The following is a 27,347-nucleotide window of genomic DNA, read 5'->3' as shown; positions in this document are numbered from 1 at the left end:
AGGGAATCAGGCTTGTCGGGATGATATAACCTCTGTGTTTTTTTTCTTGACCTAACGTATATTCTGCTCTACCCCGGTATTGAGCACTGTATAACGGATAAACCACAGACACCTTGAGTATATATATATATATATATATATATATATATATATATATATATATATATATATATATATATATATATATATATATACATATATATATATATAACATGTTTTTTTTAGCATCTTTTCCACAAAATATTTTTGATTGATTTTATCAGGGAATAAAATCTGGCAATCAGGCTTGTAGGGATGATATAGCCTCTGTGTTATTTCCTGACCTAACGTATATTCCGCTCTACTCCGGTATTTTTTATTTTTTTTTCATTCCAATGTGTTTACAGTGTGCAAAATACAAAGTGTGTGTTCATATTTACACATAAAATAAATGCAAAAGTGTGTCAAAGTGCACATTTCTGAACAATATTAAAAGTGGGGCCTGTGCAAAAAAAAAAAAAAAGCTAACATGCAAAAGTGGAACAAATGCATTTATTATTGCTATTATTTATTTAGGACTATTTTACTTCACATTTTAAACACGCAAAAATAGGACAGGCAATTAATGAACCTTTTTTTTTTTTTTTTTTTTTACTCTTTCCAGGAGAATGTTTCCAACTTTCCAAGTGAAAATATTTGGGATGGACCCCATGGCGGACTACATGCTCCTCATGGACTTCTTGCCGGTGGACGACAAACGTTACAGGTAAACATTCCACGCAATAGAATATGACGTGTTGTATATTAGATGAAATGATGACTAAAACCCTTGGAATGAACGTGATTCCGCAGGTATGCATTCCACAGTTCGTCCTGGCTGGTGGCGGGCAAGGCTGACCCGGCCACGCCGGGGAGGGTGCACTACCACCCGGACTCCCCGGCCAAGGGCGCCCAGTGGATGAAGCAAATTGTTTCTTTTGATAAACTCAAACTCACCAACAACCTCCTGGACGACAACGGACATGTAAGTACATTTAATATATGACTATAATATTAATCATATGAATAATTATTATGATAATAATAATGATAATTAAAGCTGCAAGCAGCGTTGTTCGGGCCCGCGTATTTGGCAGGTGCTAGTCCTAAGTGTCCCAATACTTTTGTCTACTTTTAGTCTGAAGTGTCCCAAGACTTTTGTGTAGTGTACCTACCTAGTCTGCATTGTGTGGGCACGTTGGTGCTTCCTGCTTTTAAGCAGCCATCTTAAAAAAACAGCACCGCAGGAGCATCAGCGCAGCGGGTCTTTGAAGGGTCATAAAATCAAAACCGGAGCAGGTATCACAACTCTTTCACCAACTTTTAATCAGAAGGGTTCAATCTCTCTCCTGTGTTAGTTTGAAGCCGAAACAACAAACGCGCTCAGAGGAGATAATGTTTGAAGAAAGGTGACGGGTTTTTACAAAAATATTGTGTTGAAGGGGGAATAGCAAACTTCCTGTATATTTTAGCTGGGGGTTGTCATTTTATGAAATGTAGGTCTAAGTGAGACCTACATAGAGGTTTTTGTTTCATCTCTGTCCAACCTTCCCAGTGGGAGTTACAGGCAGTTTTGTCAGATTTTTCATCCGAGGAGCAGTTTTTTGTGCGTTTTATTAAAAAATTGCTGTAGAGCACAATTGTTAGATTTGGGGTTAGGTTTTTTCATTACATCACAGTTTTAGCCAGTCCTGATGTGTGTGTTCAGTTTGGTGAGTTTTGAAGCATGTTAAGGGGGTGAAATTACAGCTGAAAGAGGCAAAAGTGACTTTTTTTAGTACTTTTTTGTCTTGAAGGGGGAATTGCCAACTTCCTGTTGATTTTAGCCCGAGGATGTACAATTATGAGAACTAGGTCTAAGTCAGACCTACATAGAGGATTTTGTTTCATGTTTTTCCGACCTTCCTAGTGGGAGTTACAGGCAGTCTAGTTTTTTTTTTTTTCTAGGGGGCGCTAGAGCGCAATTTTGAGTTCCCTGTGGGAGTCCTTTTGCAATGGGCCATTGCGGGCCCTAATAATAATAATAAAACCTTAGAAATTCAATAGGTCCTTATGTCCCATTGCATAAGGACTCCCTGTGGGAGTCCTTTTGCAATGGGCCATTGCGGGCCCTAATAATAATAACACACACAACAAATATTTTTATTTTATTTGTTTCTGCTTGAAATAAATCTATTTTATTTTTTAATTCAAAGTCCTGATCACTGACCTCCTTTTTCCTCCTGGCTTCCAGATCATTCTGAACTCCATGCACCGCTACCAGCCCAGGTTCCACGTGGTGTACGTGGACCCACGCAAGGACAGCGAGAAATACGCAGAAGAAAATTACAAGACTTTTGTTTTTGAGGAAACTCGCTTCACTGCGGTGACCGCTTACCAGAACCACAGGGTAAGTAAGACCCATCCACACCTTTTTTCTGTGCGTAATGACGCGCGTCTTTTAATGGTTCATCAAGTTTCGATCAAGTGCAGACAAAACACTTTATTTCCATGTATAAATGTCTATCTATGGTATTAATTAATACATTAATTATAAGTTTCCTTAACTATTTCCTTTAATAATGTGTGACTCCATCTCTTATAGCTCCAAAAACCTTGCGTAAAAGTGCGTAAAAGTTTGTTTTCTGCTCGTAAAAAAGACAAACCAATACATATTAATGTCATGTAATACAATAAATACTCCTTAGAAATACAATGCATGTATTATGATTTATTTTTTGCTTATTTAATTGATGTATTTGTTACGGGGCCCCTAAATGGACATGGGGGGAAAACATTTTTTTTTTATATATTATTATTTTTATTTTTTTTTATACATGTATCTCGTGCGCACGAGATACTTTTTATAAAGATATAAAAAAATAAAAAATACAATTTTAATTTTTAACTTTTTAATTTATTTTTTTTAACTTTCTCGTGCGCAAAATAAACTTTTTATAAAGTTATAAAAATAAATAAAGATTATAATTTTAAATTTTTAAATTTTTTTTAGACATGTATCTCGTGCGCACGAGATACATTTTATATATATATATATATATATATATATATATATATATATATATATATATATATATTTATTTATTTATTTATTTATTTTTTTTTAATTTTTAATTTAATTTTTTTTAATTTTTTTAAAATAAAAATTTTTTAAAAAACGATACAAAAAAATATAAAAAATTCCCCCATGTCCCTTTAGGGGCTCTGTAATTTGTAGATATTACTTTTTTATTCTTTTCGCTGGTTCTTTCTTTTTTTGGGGGGTGGGGGGGTGTGGTATAGTTGGGATATAAACAAAAAAATAAAATTTAAATTTTTAACTTTTTAATAATTTTTTTAAACTTTCTCGTGCGCAAAAGAAACTTTTTATAAAGTTATAAAAATAAAAAAAAATTATACTTTTTAATTTTTTAATATTTTTTAGACATGTATCTCGTGCGCACGAGATACATGTATATATATATATATATATATATATATATATATATATATATATATATATTTATTTTATTTTATTTTATTTTTTTTAAATAAAATTAGAAGAAAAAAACGATACAAAAAAATAAAAAAAATTCCCCCATGTCTCTTTAGGGGCTCCGTAATTTGTAGATATTACTTTTTTATTCTTTTCGCTGGTTCTTTCTTTTTTTGGGGGGTGGGGGTGTGGTATGGTTGGGATATAAACAAAAATATTCTGACATTTAGGGCAGACAACAGATATATGAATAAAAAGAAAATAAAAAAAATAAAAAAAATACAATGCTCTGTTTTGATGTATACATCATTAAAAATATTATTTTAGCAACACTTTTTAATGCAGATGTAGTTGGACCTCATTATGTTGTGCAGGGCTGCTAATGTTGAGGCCCAAACTTGTGTCTATAGCTCCAAAAACCTTGCGTAAAAGTGCGTAAAAGTTTGTTTTCTGCTCGTAAAAAAGACAAACCAATACATATTAATGTCATGTAATACAATAAATACTCTTTAGAAATACAATGCATGTATTATGATTTATTTTTTGTTTATTTAATTGATGTATTTGTTATGGAGCCCCTAAATGGACATGGGGGGAAACTTTTTTTTTTTTAAATATTATTATTATTATTATTATTTTTAGACATGTATCTCGTGCGCACGAGAAACTTTTTATAAAGTTATAAAAAAATAAAAAATAAAATTATAATTTTTAACTTTTTAATTATTATTTTTTAAACTTTCTCGTGCGCAAAAAAAACTTTTCATAAAGTTATAAAAAAAAACAAAAATTATAATTTTTAATTTTTCTATTTTTTTTAGACATGTATCTCGTGCGCACGAGATACATGTTTAAAAAAATAAAAAATAAAAAAATTATGTATATATATATATATATATATATATATATATATATATATTTTTTTTTTTTTTTTTTTTTTTTTTTAAATAAAATAAAATAAAAAATTATACAAAAAAAAAAATTTGTAGATATTACTTTTTTATTCTTTTCGCTGGTTCTTTCTTTTTTTGGGGGTGGGGGGGTGGTATGGTTGGGATATAAACAAAAAATATTTTGACATTTAGGGCAGACAACAGATATATGATGTATGTGAATATGATGTAATGGATAGGAATGTCTGATGCTGGATGTCAATAAAAATAAAAGAAAAAAAAGAGAAAAAAAAAACAATGCTCTGTTTTGATGTATACATCATTAAAAATATTATCTTAGCAACACTTTTTAATGCAGATGTAGTTGGACCTCATTATGTTGTGCAGGGCTGCTAATGTAGAGGCCCAAACTTGTGTCTATAGCTCCAAAAACCTTGCGTAAAAGTGCGTAAAAGTTTGTTTTCTGCTCGTAAAAAAGACAAACCAATATATATTAATGTCATGTAATACAATAAATACTCTTTAGAAATACAATGCATGTATTATGATTTATTTTTTGTTTATTTAATTGATGTATTTGTTATGGAGCCCCTAAAGGGACATGGGGGGAAACTTTTTATAAAGTTATAAAAAAATAAAAATAAATACAAATTATAATTTTTTTTTTAGACATGTATCTTGCGCACGAGATACATGTCTAAAAAAAAAAGAAAATAAATATATATGTATTTTTTTTTCTTTACTTAAAAATTATACAAAAAAAATGATTTCCCCCATGTCCCTATAGGGGCTCCGTAATTTGTAGATATTACTTTTTTTTTTTTTTGCTGTTTCTTTCTTTTTTGGGGGGGGGGGGGGATATAAACAAAAAATATTTTGACATTTAGGGCAGACAACAGATATATGATGTATGTGAATATGATGTAATGGATAGGAATGTCTGATGCTGGGTGTCAATAAAAATAAAATGGAAAAATAAAGAAATAAAGAAATACAATGCTCTGTTTTGATGTATACATCATTAAAAATATTAACTTAGCAACACTTTTTAATGCAGATGTAGTTGGACCTCATTATGTTGTGCAGGGCTGCTAATGTTGAGGCCCAATCTTGTGTCTGTACAAATACAAATAAATAAAATATTTATTGTTTATATTACAACAAAAAGTGCTACTGTAGTGTTGGTGTAGTACAAATCACCATGCAGATGATTTTGAGTAATTTTTCACTCACCTCTCAGTATTTTTTACAAGTTTTTAATTCAGACAATATTTGATGATAAATTACCACAAATTAATAACCACATTTTGGATTTTTTTTTTCTAGTTCACTTAAGCTTGGGTTGTTTTGTTTGGTTTTGTTGTATTTGTTTTGTCTCATGTGTTTTGTTTTTCCTCTGTGTGTCATTTGTGTTATTTTTGGAAAATAATTCATAGAAATATAAATACATACATATATAAATAAATAAATAAATAAATAAATAAATAAATATCTAAATAAATAAAGGGACATGTAGTATATAAACTTGTAATAATAACATAATTAAAATATTAAACAAAAGGAGGCTTTCATTAGAATCCACTATGAATAAAAAAAAGAAGAAATATATGACTCAAATAATACAAAATATGTATATTTATTTAACTGTACACCTTTTTTTTCAGCCCATTACAGTGTTTTATGATGATTTATTAATGATTAATTATATATTATATAATTATAATTGTATTGGAATGTGTGTGTGTGTGTGTGTGTGTGTGTGTGTGTGTGTGTGTGTGTGTGTGTGTGTGTGTGTGTGTGTGTGTGTGTGTGGTATATAAACTTGTAATAATAACACAATTAAATGATTAAACAAAGGGAGGCATTCATTTGAATACACCATGACTCAAATAATACAAAATAATGAAATATATGACTCAAATAAAACAAAAAAAGAAATATATTGTACAAAATAAACCACATGATGTTAGTACATCAGTTGAGGAAAATGATCAAACTACATAAATAACATACTGTAATTTGATTTTGATATAATTTTTTTTTTATCTTCTTAGATTGAAAATTAACACCAATGTTAATTTTTCACAAAATATAAATAACGACAAATAAAGTCCAAATATGAGTAACATTTGCTGTTATTTCTTTACTTTTTACTGTATTATTCACAGTTTTTTGTTTTTATTGCTTTATTGTTTTAATGTGCTGAATAAATAAAGTTTGACTTGACTTCGATTTAAATGTTATCAGTCATAATATAAAAAGCAGCATTAATGGTGACATACAAAAATATATTAAACTAGAAAGAAATGCATATTAAAATATAAGACGACCAAAATTGATGCACATTTTTTTGTTGTTGACTTTTTAATACAACATGTGAATTGTGGATACAATCATTTTGTTGATGTTCCAACAAAACATGATTTTTCCTTTTGTCTGAGTTGAACTAAGCTTGGAAAATAAATGTTAAAAAAAAAAGTGGTTACATCACTCGGCCGTTTTCATTTTGTAAAAGTAGCTGCCAAAAGAACAAATGTATTAATACCCAGCAATGTGTAATAAGTACGATTGACTAATTGATCTGTTATTGTCATGTTGGAAGCAAATATATATGATATTAATGGATCACCAAGAGCCGAGATAAACTTTTATTGTTCTTGGCAGCTTGTGTTTGCAAAAAAGGAGTTATTATTAAATATAAGCTTATATAATACAATAAATCAGGGGTGTCCATGCTGTGCGGCCTGCAGCTCAAGCTTCTTTGGCCAAAATAAAATCAAACAAACCAAAAAATACTTCAATTATTTTCATAAGTGACTAATTTATCGATTAGTTTGCTTGATTAATCAGATAAAACACACTTAATAGCCTCAATGTGTATTTTTGGGGAAAATAGTTGAAATAAACAACAATTTTTCTGCCTGCCATGACCTTCATTCTTTTTTCTAATGAATGCACATCATCAACATTAACTGTACTTTTAAGAAAATATACAAAATAAATCTGCGCTGTTCGCCGCCACACAAATCACATCACCCACGCACCACCGCTCTCATGTGCGCTCTTTTGCGGAAACTATGTCTGCGTATTTAAAGTTCCGGCCACTCCACTCATTAAATGATTAATCAAAGCTTCTTTTTTTTCCTATTCGATTTATTGCTTGCAGCCCTAAAAATATAAGAAAAAAGAAAAGAAAAAATATGTCATGTAAATGTAATGAGAAAACTAACAGTAAGCATGTATGCTGGACATTGAATATTGTGGAGTGTTATTTTCTAATTTAATTTTTTTTTAAATACAAGTTTTGTTCTTTTGTTTTTTTATTTCTATTTGTATTTCTTCTATTTGGGTTTTATTGTTGTATATTCTGTGATATGGATCCCCCTGGGTCTGAAATAAAATGACTACTACTACTAGACTAATATATATATATATATATATATATATATATATATATATATATATATATATATATATATATATATATATATATATATATATATATATATACAGTACAGGCCAAAAGTTGGGACACACTTTCTCATTCAATGCGTTTTCTTTATTTCCATGACTATTTACATTGTAGATTGTCACTGAAGGCATCAAAACTATGAATGAACACATGTGGAGTTATCTACTTAACAAAAAAAGGTGAAATAACTAAAAACAAGGCTTCCGGAGGTAGTCACCGGAAATGGTTTTCACATCACAGGTGAGAATGCCAAGAGTGTGCAAAGCAGTAATCAGAGCAAAGGGTGGCTGTTTTGAAGAAACTAAAATATAAAAACATTTTTCTGTTATTTTTCACCCTTTATTGTCATGTGTTCATTCATAATTTTGATGTCATCAGTGACAATCTACAATGTAAATAGTCATGAAAATAAATAAAATAAATATGACCTGTACTGTGTATATATATATATATATATATATATATATATAAAATAAATAAAAAAAAAAATAAAAAAATAAAAAAAAAAATATATATATATATATATATATATATATATATATATATATATATATATATATATATATATATATATGTATATGTATATATATATATATATATATATATATATATATATATATATATATATATATATATATATATATATATATATATATATATATATATATATATATATATATATTAAGTTAAGTCAGGAAAAAACACAGATGCTATTTCATCCCTACAAGCCTCTTTTGCAGGTTTCCCTTTTATCAGGGAATAAAATCAGGGAATCAGTCTTGTAGGGATGAAATAGCCTCTGTGTTAGTTCCTGATATAACGTATATTCCGCTCTACCCCGGTATTGAGAACTGTATAATGGATAAACCACAGAAACCTTGACTATATATATATATATATATATATATATATATATATATATATATATATATATATATATATATATATATATATATATATATCCATTAGGTCAGGAAAAAACACAGAGGGTATTTCATCCCTACAAGCCTGTTTCGCAGGTTTCCCTTTTATCAGGGAATAAAATCAGGGAATCAGTCTTGTAGGGATGAAATAGCCTCTGTGTTAGTTCCTGATATAACGTATATTCCGCTCTACCCCGGTATTGAGCACTGTATAACGGATAAACCACAGAAACCTTGACTATATATATATATATATATATATACTGTATATATATATTCGTTAGGTCAGGAAAAAACACAGAGGCTATTTCATCCCTACAAGCCTGTTTCGCAGGTTTCCCTGCTCGCCAGGGGATTTTATCATGGAATAAAATCAGGGAATCAGGCTTGTAGGGATGATATAGCCTCTGTGCTATTTCCTGACCTAACGTATATTCCACTCTACCCTGGTATTGAGCACTGTATAACGATAAACCACAGAAACCTTAGGTCAGGAAAAAACACACAGGCTATTTCATCCCTACAAGCCTCTTTTGCAGGTTTCCCTGCGAAACAGGCTTGTAGGGATTTTATCAGGGAATAAAATCAGGGAATCAGGCTTGTAGGGATGAAATAGCCTCTGTGTATATATGTATATATATATATATATATATATATAGAATAACGGTTTTTTAGCATCTTTTCCCCAAAATAAAACATATAAAAATGGCCTCAGTATGCTTCGACTTCTCAGTGAAAGAAAATCTGCATAAATGAATTTATTAAATACATTTAATAAAGCCTGTGTTCGTTTAAAATATGCGGTGTACTGTATTTGGTGACATTGTTTCATACAATTTCAAGTGATGTCAGATGAGAGCATTCAAAATAAATTAAAAAACAACAACTATTTCCTTGTGATTTTAGATCACACAGTTGAAGATCGCCAGTAATCCTTTCGCCAAAGGCTTCCGGGACTGCGACCCCGAGGACTGGTGAGTGTATACTCTCCTGTGGAAAAAGTCATGTAAGGTGCAACAAAACACTAGAAAACAGTCTATTTTAGCGCATGCATGAGGTGCAACCTGCTTTGTGAACGTACACAACCAGGACTGGAGGAGCTTTTTACAAAACACCGGATACCATTTCAAAGATCATCTCTGCTGCTTTTTCCGTGATTGATGGATGTGAAGTCCACACATCTGCTACGGAAACTAGTGACTCACTTTCTTCCAAACGCTGCTCATTTTTCCCCCCTTTCAAGCTTAAACTAAACATATTACTCTGAAGTGGAAGTTTTATTAATCTCAGAATGCTCCAGAATATGTTTGCATGCATTGATCTCCCCCAACACGCATCAGAACACAAGCCTGGCGGATGCTTGTGGTCAGAGCCTTTTCATTAAATGACTCCTGTCTCCGTCCCCCCCGCAGGCCCAGGAATCACAGGCCGGGCTCGCTGCCAATAATGAGTGCTTTTGCCAGAACAAGAAACCCGATGTCATCCCCGCCTCAGCACAACGGAGCAGAGAAAGGTTTGCAGCTCGCTGTTTTGTTCCACCTCATGTAGGCTGGCCCGACGTGAGACCGAGTCTGCTTCTGTCATCTTTAACGACGGAGCCCCGTGTCCAAGACGAGCCGTGTTTTGTTCCGTTCACGGTCAGGACATAAATAGTCAGGCCTTTGCAGCACGTTGGCTTCGAAAAATATCTATAAAATTAAAGCTGCAAGCAGCATTGGTCGGGCCCGCGTATTTGGCAGGTGCTAGTCCTAAGTGTCCCAATACTATTGTCCAGTTTTAGTCCTAAGTGTCCCAATACTTTTGTCAAGTTGTAGTCCTAAGTGTCCCAATACTTTTGGCCAGTGTAGGTGTCCCAATACTTTTGTCTAGTGGTAGTCCCAAGTTTCCCAATACTGTTGTCTACTTTTAGTCCTAACTGTCCCAATACCTTTGTCCATTGGTAGTCATAAGTGTCCCAAAACTTTAGTCTACTTTTAGTCAGAATTCTCCCAATACTTTTGTCTAGTGTACCTACCTTGTCTGCATTGTGTGGGCACGTTGGTGCTTCCTGCTTTTAAGCAGCCATCTTAAAAAAACAGCAGCGCAGCGGGTCTTTGAAGGGTCATAAAATCAAAACCGGAGCAGTTATTAAAACCCCCATCTATACTTTTAATCACAAGGGTTTAATCTCTCTCCTGGGTTAGTTTGAAGCCGAAACGACAAACGCGCTCAGAGGAGATAGATTTTGAAGAAAGGTGACCGGTTTTTACAAACATTTTGTTTTGAAGGGGGAATAGCAAACTTCCTGTTAATTTTTGCTGGGGGTTGTCAGATTATGAAATGTAGGTCTAAGTGAGACCTACATAGAGGTTTTTGTTTCATGTCTCTCCGACCTTTCCAGTGGGAGTTACAGGCAGTTTTGTCAGTTTTTTCATCCGAGGAGCAGCTTTTTGTGCGTTTTATTAAAAAATTGCGCTAGAGCACAGTTTTGAGATTTGGGGTTAGGTTTTTTATTAGATCACACTTTTTGCCAGTCCTGATGTGTGCGTTCAGTTTGGTGAGTTTTGAAGCATGTTAAGGGGGTCAAATTGCAGCTCAAAGAGGCAAAAGTGACTGTTTTTAGTACTTTTTTGTCTTGAAGGGGGAATTTCCAACTTCCTGTTGATTTCTGCCCAAGGATGTACGATTATGAAATCTAGGTCTAAGTCAGACCTACATAGAGAATTTTGTTTCATGTCTTTCCGACCTTCCTAGTGGGAGTTACAGGCAGTCTAGTTTTTTTTCCTAGGGGGCGCTAGAGCACAATTTTGAGTTTTGGGGTTCGTTTTTTTTATTAAAAGACAATTTTCGCAGGTCCTGATGTGTGGGTCACATATGGTGAGTTTTTAAGCATGTTGAGTGGGTCAAATTAGTGCTCAAAGAGGCGGCCGGTATAATAATAATAATAAAACCTTACAAATTCAATAGGTCCTTATGTCCCATTGCATAAAGAGTCCTTATACAATGGGCCATGCGGGCCCTAATTAAAGCTGCAAGCAGCGATGGACGGGACCGACTTTGACGGCACATGAAATCCAAACCGGAGCAGTAATTAAAACTCTTTCGTCAACTTTTAATCAGAAGGGTTTAATCTCTTTCCTGTGCTAGTTTGAAGCTGACACGACAAATGCGCTCAAAGGAGATAATGTTTGAAAAAAGGTGACCGGTTTTTACAAAACTTTTCTTTTGAAGGGGGAATTGCAATCTTCCTGTTGATTTTTGCTGGGGGTTGTCAATATATGAAATGTAGGTCTAAGTGAGACCTACATAGAGGTTTTTGTTTCATGTCTCTAAGACATTCCTACTGGAAGTTACAGCAGTTGTGTCTGTGTTTTCTTCCTATGGGGGCGCTAGAGCGCAATTTTGAGTTTTGGGGTTGGTTTTTTTTTATTAGATCGCAATTCTTGCCAGTCCTGATGTATGTGTCCAGTTTGGTGAGTTTTGAAGCATGTTAAAAGGGTCAAATTACAGCTCAAAGAGGCAAAAGTGACTGTTTTTAGTAGACTTTTGTTTTGAAGGGGGAATTGCCAACTTTTTGTTGATTTTTGCTGAATGTATGAAATGTAGTTCTAAGTCAGATCTACATAGAGGTTTTTGTTTCATGTCTCTACGACATTCCTACTGGAAGTTACAGCAGTTGTGTCTGTGTTTTCTTCCTATGGGGGCGCTAGAGCGCAATTTTGAGTTTTGGGGTTGGGTTTTTTTATTAGATCGCAATTCTTGCCAGTCCTGATGTGTGTGTCCAGTTTGGTGAGTTTTGAAGCATGTTAAAGGGGGTCAAATTACAGCTCAAAGAGGCAAAAGTGACTGTTTTTAGTAAACTTTTGTTTTGAAGGGGGAATTGCCCACTTCTTGTTGATTTTTGCTGAATGTATGAAATGTAGTTCTAAGTCAGACCTACATAGAGGTTTTTGTTTCATGTCTCTACGACATTCCTACCGGAAGTTACAAGCAGTTTTGTCTGTGTTTTTTCCTAGGGGGCGCTAGAGCGCAATTTTGAGTTTTGGGGTTGGGTTTTTATTAGATCGCAATTCTTGCCAGTCCTGATGTGTGTGTCCAGTGTGGTGAGTTTTGAAGCATGTTAAGGGGGTCAAATTACAGCTCAAAGAGGCAAAAGTGACTGTTTTTAGTAAACTTTTGTTTTGAAGGGGGAATTGCCAACTTCTTGTTGATTTTTGCTGAATGTATGAAATGTAGTTCTAAGTCAGATCTACATAGAGGTTTTTGTTTCATGTCTCTACGACATTCCTACCGGAAGCTACAAGCAGTTTTGTCTGTGTTTTTTCCTAGGGGGCGCTAGAGCGCAATTTTGTGTTTTGGGGTTGGGTTTTTTCATTAGATCGCAATTCTTGCCAGTACTGATGTGTGTGTCCAGTTTGGTGAGTTTTGAAGCATGTTAAGGGGGTCAAATTACAGCTCAAAGAGGCAAAAGTGACTGTTTTTAGTAAACTTTTGTTTTGAAGGGGGAATTGCCAACTTCTTGTTGATTTCTGCTGAATGTATGAAATGTAGTTCTAGGTCAGACCTACATAGAGGTTTTTGTTTCATGTCTCTACGACATTCCTACCGGAAGTTACAAGCAGTTTTGTCTGTGTTTTTTCCTAGGGGGCGCTAGAGCGCAATTTTGAGTTTTGGGGTTGTTGTTTTTTTATTAGATCGCAATTCTTGCCAGTCCTGATGTGTGTGTCCAGTTTGGTGAGTTTTGAAGCATGTTAAGGGGGTCAAATTACAGCTCAAAGAGGCAAAAGTGACTGTTTTTAGTAAACTTTTGTTTTGAAGGGGGAATTGCCAACTTCTTGTTGATTTTTGATGAATGTATGAAATGTAGTTCTAAGTCAGACCTACATAGAGGTTTTTGTTTCATGTCTCTACGACATTCCTACCGGAAGTTACAAGCAGTTTTGTCTGTGTTTTCTTCCTATGGGGGCGCTAGAGCGCAATTTTGAGTTTTGGGGTTGGGTTTTTTTATTAGTTCGCAATTCTTGCCAGTCCTGATGTGTGTGTCCAGTTTGGTGAGTTTTGAAGCATTTTAAGGGGGTCAAATTACAGCTCAAAGAGGCAAAAGTGACTGTTTTTAGTAAACTTTTGTTTTGAAGGGGGAATTGCCAACTTCTTGTTGATTTTTGCTGAATGTATGAAATGTAGTTCTAAGTCAGACCTACATAGAGGTTTTTGTTTCATGTCTCTACGACATTCCTACCGGAAGTTACAAGCAGTTTTGTCTGTGTTTTTTCCTAGGGGGCGCTAGAGCGCAATTTTGAGTTTTAGGGTTGGGTTTTTTTATTAGATCGCAATTCTTGCCAGTCCTGATGTGTGTGTCCAGTTTGGTGAGTTTTGAAGCATGTTAAGGGGGTCAAATTACAGCTCAAAGAGGCAAAAGTGACTGTTTTTAGTAAACTTTTGTTTTGAAGGGGGAATTGCCAACTTCTTGTTGATTTTTGCTGAATGTATGAAATGTAGTTCTAAGTCAGACCTACATAGAGGTTTTTGTTTCATGTCTCTACGACATTCCTACCGGAAGTTACAAGCAGTTTTGTCTGTGTTTTTTCCTAGGGGGCGCTAGAGCGCAATTTTGAGTTTTAGGGTTGGGTTTTTTTATTAGATCGCAATTCTTGCCAGTCCTGATGTGTGTGTCCAGTTTGGTGAGTTTTGAAGCATGTTAAGGGGGTCAAATTACAGCTCAAAGAGGCAAAAGTGACTGTTTTTAGTAAACTTTTGTTTTGAAGGGGGAATTGCCAACTTCTTGTTGATTTTTGCTGAATGTATGAAATGTAGTTCTAAGTCAGACCTACATAGAGGTTTTTGTTTCATGTCTCTACGACATTCCTACCGGAAGTTACAAGCAGTTTTGTCTGTGTTTTTTCCTAGGGGGCGCTAGAGCGCAATTTTGAGTTTTGGGGTTTGATTTTTTTTTTTATTACTGATGTGTGTGTCAAATATGGTGAGTTTTGAAGCATGTTAAAAGGGTCAAATTACAGCTCAAAGAGGCGGCCGGTATAATAATAATAAAACCTTACAATTACAATAGGGTCCTCTGTCCCAAAGGGACATTGGGGTCCCTAATAATAAATACACACGCAGTACATGACGACAGTTTGGACACACCTTCTCATTTCAATGCGTTTTCTTTATTTTCATGACTATTTACATTGTAGATCACGGGTATCGAACGTACGGCCCTGTTGAACAGATTTTATCCGACAACTGTGAAGTGAAAACCATTTCAGGTGACTACTTCTTGAAGCTCATGGAGAGAAAGCCAAGAGTGTGCAAAGCAGTAATCAGAGCAAAGGGTGGCTATTTTGAAGAAACTAGAATATTCCATGAAATGCTCAGTCATTCACAAACAAGGATGGGGCGAGGGTCACCACTTTGTCAACAAATGCGTGAGAAAATTGTTGAACAGTTTAAGAAAAACCTTTCTCAACCAGCTATTGCAAGGAATTTAGGGATTTCACCATCTACGCTCCGTAATATCATCAAAGGGTTCAGAGAATCCGGAGAAATCACTCCACGTAAGCGGCTAAGCCCGTGACCTTCCATCCCTCAGGCTGTACTGCATCAACAAGCGACATCAGTGTGTAAAGGATATCACCACATGGGCTCAGGAACACTCCAGAAACCCACTGTCAGTAACTACAGTTGGTCGCTACATCTGTAAGTGCAAGTTAAAACTCTCCTATGCAAGGCGAAAAACCGTTTATCAACAACACCCAGAAACGCCGTCGGCTTCGCTGGGCCTGAGCTCATCTAAGATGGACTGATACAAAGTGGAAAAGTGTTCTGTGGTCTGACGAGTCCACATTTCAAATTGTTTTTAGAAACTGTGGACGTCGTGTCCTCCGGACCAAAGAGGAAAAGAACCATCCGGATTGTTATAGGCGCAAAGTTGAAAAGCCAGCATGTGTGATGGTATGGGGGTGTATTAGTGCCCAAGACATGGGTAACTTTCACATCTGTGAAGGCGCCATTAATGCTGAAAGGTACATACAGGTTTTGGAGCAACATATGTTGCCATCCAAGCAATGTTACCATGGACGCCCCTGCTTATTTCAGCAAGACAATGCTAAGCCACATTCAGCAGGTGTTACAACAGCGTGGCTTCGTAAAAAAAAGAGTGCGGGTACTTTCCTGGCCCGCCTGCAGTCCAGACCTGTCTCCCATCGAAAATGTGTGGCGCATTATGAAGCGTAAAATACAACAACGGAGACCCCCGGACTGTTGAACGACTGAAGCTCTACATAAAACAAGAATGGGAAAGAATTCCACTTTCAAAGCAAACAATTAGTTTCCTCAGTTCCCAATCGTTTATTGAGTGTTGTTAAAAAAAAAGGTGATGTAACACAGTGGTGAACATGCCCTTTCCCAGCCATGAAATCCTAAGTTAATTATTATTTGCAAAAATAAAATAAAGTTTATGAGTTTGAACATCAAATATGTTGTCTTTGTAGCATATTCAACTGAATATGGGTTGAAAATGATTTGCAAATCATTGTATTCCGTTTATATTTACATCTAACACAATTTCCCAACTCATATGGAAACGGGGTTTGTAAGACAAGCAAATGTTTTTCTTTTTTTTATGCATTCTAACTCGTAAATAAACGCAAGCAAAAGTCAGCTAATAGACACTCTCTTGCTTATCGCACGGACAAACATTGGTAGGTTGGTTTCTTTAGTTTGAACACGCATATATAACATTGATTGCGGTTAAAATCTACGGTGGTACCTCAACTTACGAGCTTAATTGGATATGACCAAAATACTGTAAATTGAAATCAAAATTGAAATCAATTAGTGCTTGCCCCCACCCAAAATACCCCTATTTTACCATTTAACATGCATTAAAAATTTTCAGCACGTGTTATAACAGCGTGGCTTCATAGTAAAAAAAAGAGTGCGGGTACTTTCCTGGTCCGCCTGCAGTCCAGACCTGTCTCCCATCGAAAATGTGTGGCACATTATGAAGCGTAAAATACGACAGCGGAGTTGAACGAGTGAAGCTCTACATAAAACAAGAATGGGAAAGAATTCCACTTTCAAAGCTTCAACAATTAGTTTCCTCAGTTCCCAATCGTTTACTGAGTGTTGTTAAAAGGAAAGGCCATGTAACACAGTGGTGAACATGCCCTTTCCCAACTACTTTGGCACGTGTTGCAGCCATGAAATTCTAAGTTAATTATTATTTGCTAAAAAAAAAATAAAGTTTATGAGTTTGAACATCAAATATGTTGTCTTTGTAGTGCATTCAACTGAATATGGGTTGAAAAGGGTTTACAAATCATTGTATTCCGTTTATATTTACATCTAACACAATTTCCCAACTCATATGGAAACGGGGTTTGTAAATAGTCGTGAAAATAAAGAAAACACATTGAATGAGGAGAAAGTGTGTCCAAACTTTTGGCCTGTACTGTATATTAACATGAAATACTAGCAATTAAAATACATTAAAAGGTATTTATTCAGTGGTACTTCGGTTTTTGCACGCCCAACTTTTCGCATTTTCGAGTCAAACCGATTCCTTCAGTTGTCGAAATTATGTGTGTGTGGTTTGTTTGTTCATAGAAAACACACGGGATGATGAACAAACAACTCCGTGTTTCTTCACGTCAGAGCAGGATTAGTTAAGCAGTAACTCAGAGCGTCAGACAAAAGGGCTTTTCACCGTCTCTTGCCAAATAATCCACCTTGGGGCCAAAGAAAGTTGCAACTGCCAGCACTTTGATAAGGAATACGAGGAGACAATCAAGAAATAACTTGTGAGAAGAGTACGCTGGGCTCTCTCCTCCTTCTTCAGTGAGGGTAAATGTTCATTTATCCATTTCATTCCTCGTTTATGTTTATTCCGCATTTAGAACTGGAATTATTCTTTACAAAAATGTACTTTGCGATCGTATTTCTGCGTGTTTGGAATGTAATATTTATTATGGGAGAAAAATGCTATGGTTTTGATTCGGTCTACGGCAGACCTTCTGGAAACGGAATGAAAACCGAGGTACCACAAATTGGGGCCCTGAGCAGAATTGTACTTGGAGCCACTCCTACCTTGATTATTATTATTATTATTATTATTATTTTTTTTAATTGTTAAGTAATATTATTTTGTGTGGAAAATAGCAAATTTAACATCATTCAAATTTTAAATGTATAAATATTATTATTATTTTTTTTTTTTTAATTGTTAAGTAATATTATTTTGTGTGGAAAATAACAAATCATCATTCAAATTTTAAATGTATAAATATTATTATTATTATTTATTTTTATTTTTTTTAAATTGTTAAGTAATATTATTTTGTGTGGAAAATAACAAATGTAACATCATTCAAATTTTAAATGTATAAATATTATTATTATTATTTTTTATTTTTTTTTTAATTGTTAAGTAGTATTATTTTGTGTGGAAAATAACAAATTTAACATCATTCAAATTTTAAATGTATAAATATTATTATTATTATTTTTATTATTATTTAAATTGTTAAGTAATAATATTTTGTGTGGAAAATAACAAATTTAACATCATTCAAATTTTAAATATATAAATATTATTATTATTATTTTTATTTATTTTTTTAATTGTTAAGTAATATTATTTTGTGTGAAAAATAACAAATTTAACAACATTCAAATTTTAAATGTATAAATATTATTGTTATTATTATTATTATTTTTTAAATTGTTAAGTAATATTATTTTGTGTGGAAAATAACAAATTTAACATCATTCAAATTTTAAATGTATAAATATTATTATTATTATTATTATTTTTTTTTAATTGTTAAGTAATATTATTTTGTGTGGAAAATAACAAATTTAACATCATTCAAATATTAAATGTATAAATATTATTATTATTTTTTTATTTTTTTTTTAATTGTTAAGTAATATTATTTTGTGTGGAAAATAACAAATCATCATTCAAATTTTAAATGTATAAATATTATTATTATTATTTATTTTTATTTTTTTAAAATTGTTAAGTAATATTATTTTGTGTGGAAAATAACAAATGTAACATCATTCAAATTTTAAATGTATAAATATTATTATTATTATTATTTTTTTTTTTTTAATTGTTAAGTAGTATTATTTTGTGTGGAAAATAACAAATTTAACATAATTCAAATTTTAAATGTATAAATATTATTATTATTATTTTTATTATTATTTAAATTGTTAAGTAATAATATTTTGTGTGGAAAATAACAAATTTAACATCATTCAAATTTTAAATATATAAATATTATTATTATTATTTTTATTTATTTTTTTAATTGTTAAGTAATATTATTTTGTGTGAAAAATAACAAATTTAACAACATTCAAATTTTAAATGTATAAATATTATTGTTATTATTATTATTATTTTTTAAATTGTTAAGTAATATTATTTTGTGTGGAAAATAACAAATTTAACATCATTCAAATTTTAAATGTATAAATATTATTATTATTATTTTTTTTTTTTTTTAATTGTTAAGTAATATTATTTTGTGTGGAAAATAACAAATTTAACATCATTCAAATATTAAATGTATAAATATTATTATTATTTTTTTTTTTTTTTTTTTATTGTTAAGTAATATTATTTTGTGTGGAATATAACAAATTTAACATCATTCAAATTTTAAATGTATAAATATTATTATTATTATTTTTTTTTTTTTTTTAATTGTTAAGTAATATTATTTTGTGTGGAAAATAACAAATTTAACATCATTGAAATTTTAAATGTATAAATCTTACTAAATGTTTTGTGAGCCAGTATGACTTCCGTAGGAAATACAGTCGTGGTCAAAAGTTTGTAAAGAACATCATGTCATGGCTGTCTTAAGTTTCCAGTAATTTCTACAACTCTTATTTTCTTGTGATAGAGTGATTGGAGCACATACTTGTTGGTCACAAAAAAACATTCATGAAGTTTGCTTCTTTTATGAATTTATTATGAGTCTACTGAAAATGTACAGCTCAATTTTTGTTTCATCTCACCACAGAACTTTCCTCCAGAAGGTCTTATCTTTGTCCATGTGATGTCAGATGAAACAAAAATTCAGCTGTTTTGTCACAATACCCAGCAATATGTTAATATGCCTTTAATCTTTAGTACACCATACCTACCGTCAAGCATGGTGGTGGTAGTATTATGCTCTGGACCTGTTTTGCTGCCAATGGAACTGCTGCTTTACAGAGAGTAAATGGGACAATGAAAAAAAGGAGGATTACCTCCAAATTCTTCAGGACAAGCTAAAATCATCAGCCCGGAGGTTGGGTCTTGGGCGCAGTTGGGTGTTCCAACAGGACAATGACCCCAAACACACGTCAAAAGTGGTAAAGGAATGGCTAAATCAGGCTAGAATGAAGGTTTTAGAATGGCCTTCCCAAAGTCCCTGACTTAAACGTGTGGACAATGCTGAAGAAACAAGTCCATGGGGCGGTATAGCTCGGTTGGTAGAGCGGCCGTGCCAGCAACTTGAGGGTTGCAGGTTCAATCCCCGCTTCCGCCATCCTAGTCACTGCTGTTGTGTCCTTGGGCAAGACACTTTACCCACTTGCTCCCAGTGCCACCACACTGGTTTAAATGTAACTTAGATATTGGGTTTCACAATGTAAGGCGCTTTGAGTCACTAGAGAAAAGCGCTATATAAATATAATTCACTTCATGTTAGAAAACCAACAAATTTAGCTGAATTGCACCAATTTTGTCAAGAAGAGTGGTCAAAAATTCAACCATGGCTACCAATTATATTATATCAGTGATGGAGCAGGAAGCGGCTGGGAATACATCATTCATAAATTGACATTTTGATACACAAATAATACCAAAAAGTACTAGGGATGTCCGATAATGGCTTTTTGCCGATATCCGATATTCCGATATTGTCCAACTCTTTAATTACCGATACCGATATCAACCGATACCGATATATACAGTCGTGGAATTGACACATTATTATGCCTAAATTAGACAACCAGGTATGGTGAAGATAAGGTACTTTTAAAAAAATTTTTATAGAATAAGATAAATAAATTAAAAACATTTTCTTGAATAAAAAAGAAAGTAAAACAATATAAAAATATTGTTATTATTAACTGTATCCCTTGCAGACTGTATTGATATATATTGATATATTGTTATTATTAACTGTATCCCTTGCAGACTGTATTGATATATATTGATATATTGTTATTATTAACTGTATCCCTTGCAGACTGTATTGATATATATTGATATATTGTTATTATTAACCGCATCCCTTGCAGACTGTATTGATATATATTGATATGTTGTTATTATTAACTGTATCCCTTGCAGACTGTACTGATATATATTGATATATTGTTATTATTAACTGTATCCCTTGCAGACTGTATTGATATATATTGATACATTGTTATTATTAACTGTATCCCTTGCAGACTGTATTGATATATATTGATATATTGTTATTATTAACTGTATCCCTTGCAGACTGTATTGATATATATTGTTATTATTAACTGTATCCCTTGCAGACTGTATTGATATATATTGATATGTTGTTATTATTAACTGTATCCCTTGCAGACTGTATTGATATATATTGATATATTGTTATTATTAACTGTATCCTTTGCAGACTGTATTGATATATATTGATATATTGTTATTAACTGTATCCCTTGCAGACTGTATTGATATATATTGATACATTGTTACTATTAACTGTATCCCTTGCAGACTGTATTGATATATATTGATATATTGTTATTATTAACTGTATCCCTTGCCGACTGTATTGATATATATTGATATATTGTTATTATTAACTGTATCCCTTGCAGACTGTATTGATATATATTGATATATTGTTATTATTAACTGTATCCCTTGCAGACTGTATTGATATATAGTTATTATTAACTGTATCCCTTGCAGTCTGTATTGATATATATTGATATATTGTTTTTATTAACTGTATCCCTTGCAGACTGTATTGATATATATTGATATATTGTTATTATTAACTGTATCCCTCGCAGACTGTATTGATATATATTGATATATTGTTATTAACTGTATCCCTTGCAGACTGTATTGATATATATTGATATATTGTTATTATTAACTGTATCCCTTGCAGACTATATTGATATATTGTTATTATTAACTGTATCCCTTGCAGACTGTATTGATATATATTGATATATTGTTACTATTGACTGTATCCCTTGCAGACTGTATTGATATATATTGATATAATGTTATTATTAACTGTATCCCTTGCAGACTGTATTGATATATATTGATATATTGTTATTATTAACTGTATCCCTTGCAGACTGTATGGATATATATTGATATATTGTTTTTATTAACTGTATCCCTTGCAGACTGTATTGATATATATTTATATATTGTTATTATTAACTGTATCCCTTGCAGACTGTATTGATATATATTGATATATTGTTATTATTAACTGTATCCCTTGCAGACTGTATTGATATATAGTTATCATTAACTGTATCCCTTGCAGTCTGTATTGATATATATTGATATATTGTTTTTATTAACTGTATCCCTTGCAGACTGTATTGATATATATTGATATATTGTTATTATTAACTGTATCCCTCGCAGACTGTATTGATATATATTGATATATTGTTATTAACTGTATCCCTTGCAGACTGTATTGATATATATTGATATGTTGTTATTATTAACTGTATCCCTTGCAGACTGTACTGATATATATTGATATATTGTTATTTTTAACTGTATCCCTTGCAGACTGTATTGATATATATTGATATATTGTTATTATTAACTGTATCCCTTGCAGACTGTATTGATATATATTGATATATTGTTATTATTAACTGTATCCCTTGCAGACTGTATTGATATATATTGTTATTATTAACTGTATCCCTTGCAGACTGTATTGATATATATTGATGTATTGTTTTTATTAACTGTATCCCTTGCAGACTGTATTGATATATATTGATATATTGGTTTTATTAACTGTATCCCTTGCAGACTGTATTGATATATATTGATATATTGTTATTATTAACTGTATCCCTTGCAGACTGTATTGATATATATTGATATATTGTTATTATTAACTGTATCCCTTGCAGACTGTATTGATATATATTGATATATTGTTATTATTAACTGTATCCCTTGCAGACTGTATTGATATATAGTTATTATTAACTGTATCCCTTGCAGTCTGTATTGATATATATTGATATATTGTTTTTATTAACTGTATCCCTTGCAGACTGTATTGATATATATTGATATATTGTTATTATTAACTGTATCCCTCGCAGACTGTATTGATATATATTGATATATTGTTATTAACTGTATCCCTCGCAGACTGTATTGATATATATTGATATATTGTTATTATTAACTGTATCCCTCGCAGACTGTATTGATATATATTGATATATTGTTATTAACTGTATCCCTTGCAGACTGTATTGATATATATTGATATATTGTTATTATTAACTGTATCCCTTGCAGACTGTATTGATATATATTGATATATTGTTATTATTAACTGTATCCCTTGCAGACTGTATTGATATATATTGATATATTGTTGTTTTTTGAGTTGGTGCACTAATTGTAAGTGTATCTTGTGTTTTTTATGTTGGTTTAATAAAAAAAATTTAAAAAATAAAAATAAAAAAAAACAAAAAACGATACCGATAATAAAAAAAATGATACCGATAATTTCCAATATTACATTTTAACGCATTTATCGGCCAACATCTCTAAAAAGTACTAAATGTCTACTGTCTTGCCGCACAGACGACAACAGGCGGGACTACGAGAGAGACCCCAGCGGAACGCCGATCCACGCCGACCCGGCCCACCAGCTCATGTCCCGGGTCCTCAGCCCCGCCCTCCCGGTCCCAGGAGGCCTCCACACCGTCCCCCTCTCCGGTGGTCGCCCCAGCCCTCCCCACGACCTCCGGTCAGACCCTCACAGTCTGGCCCCGGACACCTTGCACCACCATCCCTACAAGTACCCCACCAGCTACGAACACTACTTAGGGGCCAAGACCAGGCCGTCCCCTTACCCTTTACCCGGCATCCGAGGACACACGTACCACCACCACATGAACCCCGCCACAGCAAACATGTACTCGGCCACCAGCGGGCCCTCAAACTACGACTACGGCCCCAGATAACGACTGCAAAGGGGTGTGGTGTGAAGTGGAAACCGGAACTTTTGGAGGGTCTAGTGCGTTCACAGACTCCCCCTGCTGTATTTATTTAAGCCACCTCTGCAGGCTGCAAGAACCCCGCCTCCGACCCGACCAGCGCAGACGACTGAGAGGAGAACACGTTTGATCACAGACTGGAATTGATTTTTTTTTTTGGTGTGTGTGTTGAATGCACTTTTGGATTTTCCTTGTTTCTAAAGCTTTCCCAAAAAAAAAGAAGAAAAGCCATATGTTATATAGTTCCTCCACCGTGTAGGTTGACAAGATGTTTGCATGCTGAGGGTTGTCGAAACACATCCCATTTGTTGTTGTCGGAGGAGAGAAGCAAAGGTGAACATCACCACGGCACTGACTCGCAGGAACTCTAAGTAAACCAAAAAGAAGCAGAATGACTGTTCGGTGTCTGTAAAAATAAACGTTACGTTCTTGCAATGCAGCAAATTACACGTATTTGTCGCGTCACACACTCCATAAGCAACACTATATAAACATGGATTATAGCAGTGAGATACAGTCTGGTGTAGCCGTAGGAGATTATCTAATTTCACCTATTTGGGTTAAAAAATGTTTATGCAAACCAGTAATTATAGTCTGCAAAATATGTGTTGTTGTTGAGTGTCGTCTGCTGTCTAGAGCTCGGTAGAGTAACCGCGTAATACTCTTCCATACCAGTAGGTGGCAGCCGGTAGCTAAATGCTTTGTAGATGTCAGAAACAGCGGGTGGCAGGGTGCAGGTAAAAAGGTGTCTAATGCTTAAACATACTTGCCAACCTTGAGACCTCCGATTTCGGGAGGTGGGGGGTGGAGGGTGGGGGGCGTGGTTGGGGGCGTGGTTAAGAGGGGAGGAGTATATTGACAGCTAGAATTCACCAAGTCAAGTATTTAATACATATATATATATATATTTATATATAAATATTTATATATATATAAATATATATTAGAGATGCGCGGTTTGCGGGCACAACCGCGGAGTCCGCGGATTATCCGCGGATCGGGCGGATGAAATTAAAAAAAATTCGATTTTATCCGCGGGTCGGGTCGGGTCGGGTCGGGTCGGGCGGTTGAAATTAAAAAAAATTACATTTTAAATAGATTCAGGCGGGTGGCAGTTAAACCAATTCGGAAATATATATACATAGTTAAATGTTGTTACCCACATACGAAAAACAAGCAGGCACCTGCAGCATATGCCACAACAGAAGAAAAAAAAAAAGAAGAGATGGACACTTTTACGGAGCGGAGAAGGGACGCCTCGCCGGGGTCCGGGACCGAGGCCCCTTCCCCCGAGAGGGCCCCACCGGGAGCCGTAGCTGAGGCGATCCGCGAGAAGGGCCCGACGCACGTCCAGGGTCACCACCGCGCCCACCGCACCGACACCCCGCCTCGTCCGCCTTCGCCGCGGCCGGCGTCACGCGCAGCAGGTAAGCAGCTTACCTGCACGCCACCCCCGTGGCCGGGAGCTCGTAACAGGGGTCACTCCGCGCGCTCCGCCCGCGCAGCTTACCTGCCCGCCACCCCTGTTGCCGGGGGCGCGTAACAGGGGTCACTCCGCGCGCAGTGCGCTCACGAAAGGGGTGGGGCTCACCCTGGTTGATATAGACAGCAGGACGGTGGCCATGGAAGTCGGAACCCGCTAAGGAGTGTGTAACAACCCACCTGCCGAATCGACTAGCCCTGAAAATGGATGGCGCTGGAGCGTCGGGCCCATACCCGGCCGTCGCCGGCAGCGAGACGCGCTTGGAGGTGCGCTCAGCGCGGTTCCCATATGATTGCGCACTGGTGTGCGTCTGGGTCGTGACAGCGTGGCACGCAAATGTCTGTGCTGCATTGGATCAGTCTCCTTTCTTTAACAGGCAAAAGCTTTATAACCTCACTAATGCCTTGCATCGTCTATATTAGATATATAACAACGGGCGGATGCGGGCGGGTGCGGTTCTGATCAAATGTTAGGTCGGGTGGATGGCGGATGGTTGACGACTTTCTGATGCGGTTGCGGATGAAATAATTGCCTATCCGCGCATCTCTAATATATATATATATATATATATATATATATATACATCCTGAAAATATGCAAACAAAACTGTGTTTAGATAATTGATACTTCAAACTTGCATAAATGAATATTAAGGAATATAACATAACTTGGCTTCTGAGAGCTTCAAAATGTAATGAATGAAATGCTAAAGTTGTTGATAAACAAGCAATTATTTTAATAATTAAATATGGTCATTTTAAATGAATTATCATGATAATTTAAAATGAATTATTTCAAATATGTTTATTTGAATGTATAATTCTATGGCTGGATGTAATAAGGAGTCAGAAAAAAATACAAATAAAAATACAATTAATTTTGATGTTTTTAGCAAAATATAGTAAAAATGTATTTAGTTATTTAAAAAAAAATTAATAAATATATTTATAAACATAATAATACAATTTGTCTCTAGTCTGGATGATTTAGTTCTTGTCACCCTGTTGTCCTCCCGTGAAAAAAGGCTGTCCTCACTCAGGTCCTCATGGAGCTGGAGGGGGCGTGGCCTCCAGCTCCGGCTGAAAATCGGGAGATTTTCGGGAGAATATTTGTCCCGGGAGGTTTTCGGGAGAGGCGCTGAATTTCGGGAATCTCCCGGAAAATTCGGGAGGGTTGGCAAGTATGGCTTAAACCAAAAATAAACAAAAGGTGAGTGCCCCTAAGACAGGGGTCGGCAACCTTTACCACTCAAAGAGCCATATTGACCAGTTTCACAAATTAAAGAAAACAATGGGAGCCACAACAATCTATTGAAATTTAAAATGAAATAACACTGCATACAAAGTTTTTTTTTTTGCTTTGTGCTATGTGTAAACAAAAGGTCTCACGTAAATGACAGCAAGGCATACTTGTTCAACAACCACACAGGTTACACTGACGGTGGCGGTATAAAAAACTTTAACACTCTTACTAATAATGCGCCACACTGTGAACCCACATCAAACAAGAATGACAAACACATTTCGGGAGAACATCTGCACCGTAGCACAACATAAACACAACTGAACAAATACCCAGAATCCCATGCAGCCCTAACTCACCAAACCCCGCCCACCTCAACCGACAAACAGAGGGGGGTGGGCGGTGGGGTTTGGTGGTAGCAGGGGTGTATAATGTAGCCCGGAAGAGTCAGGGCTGCATGGGATTCTGGGTATTTGTTCTGTTGTGTTTATGTTGTGTTAAGGTGCGGATGTTCCCCCGAAATGTGTTTGTCATTCTTGTTTGGTTTTGGTTCAAAGTGTGGCGCATTATTAGCAAGAGT

At 34.3% G+C, this 27,347-nt stretch overlaps 1 protein-coding gene across 3 annotated transcripts in view; it reads left to right on the top strand.

Moving 5' to 3' along the window:
• LOC133622906 (T-box transcription factor TBX1) overlaps positions 1-24,456 on the top strand; it is a 40,657-nt gene extending 16,201 nt beyond the window's left edge. For all 3 annotated transcript variants that reach the window (XM_061985752.2, XM_061985751.2, XM_061985753.2), the window contains 6 exons: positions 644-745; positions 832-1,003; positions 2,252-2,407; positions 9,688-9,755; positions 10,194-10,294; positions 23,627-24,456. In XM_061985752.2, coding sequence (XP_061841736.1) covers positions 644-745; positions 832-1,003; positions 2,252-2,407; positions 9,688-9,755; positions 10,194-10,294; positions 23,627-24,009 — 982 coding nt within the window. In that variant the 3' untranslated portion in view covers positions 24,010-24,456. The remainder of the gene's footprint in view (positions 1-643; positions 746-831; positions 1,004-2,251; positions 2,408-9,687; positions 9,756-10,193; positions 10,295-23,626) is intronic.
• Positions 24,457-27,347: the final 2,891 nt, after the last annotated feature.

This window comes from Nerophis lumbriciformis, linkage group LG12 (assembly GCF_033978685.3).
Source record: "Nerophis lumbriciformis linkage group LG12, RoL_Nlum_v2.1, whole genome shotgun sequence".
Taxonomy (NCBI): Eukaryota; Metazoa; Chordata; class Actinopteri; order Syngnathiformes; family Syngnathidae; genus Nerophis; species Nerophis lumbriciformis.
The sequence above is the reverse complement of the archived record's forward strand: the minus strand, read 5'-3'. Positions and strand labels throughout refer to the sequence as shown.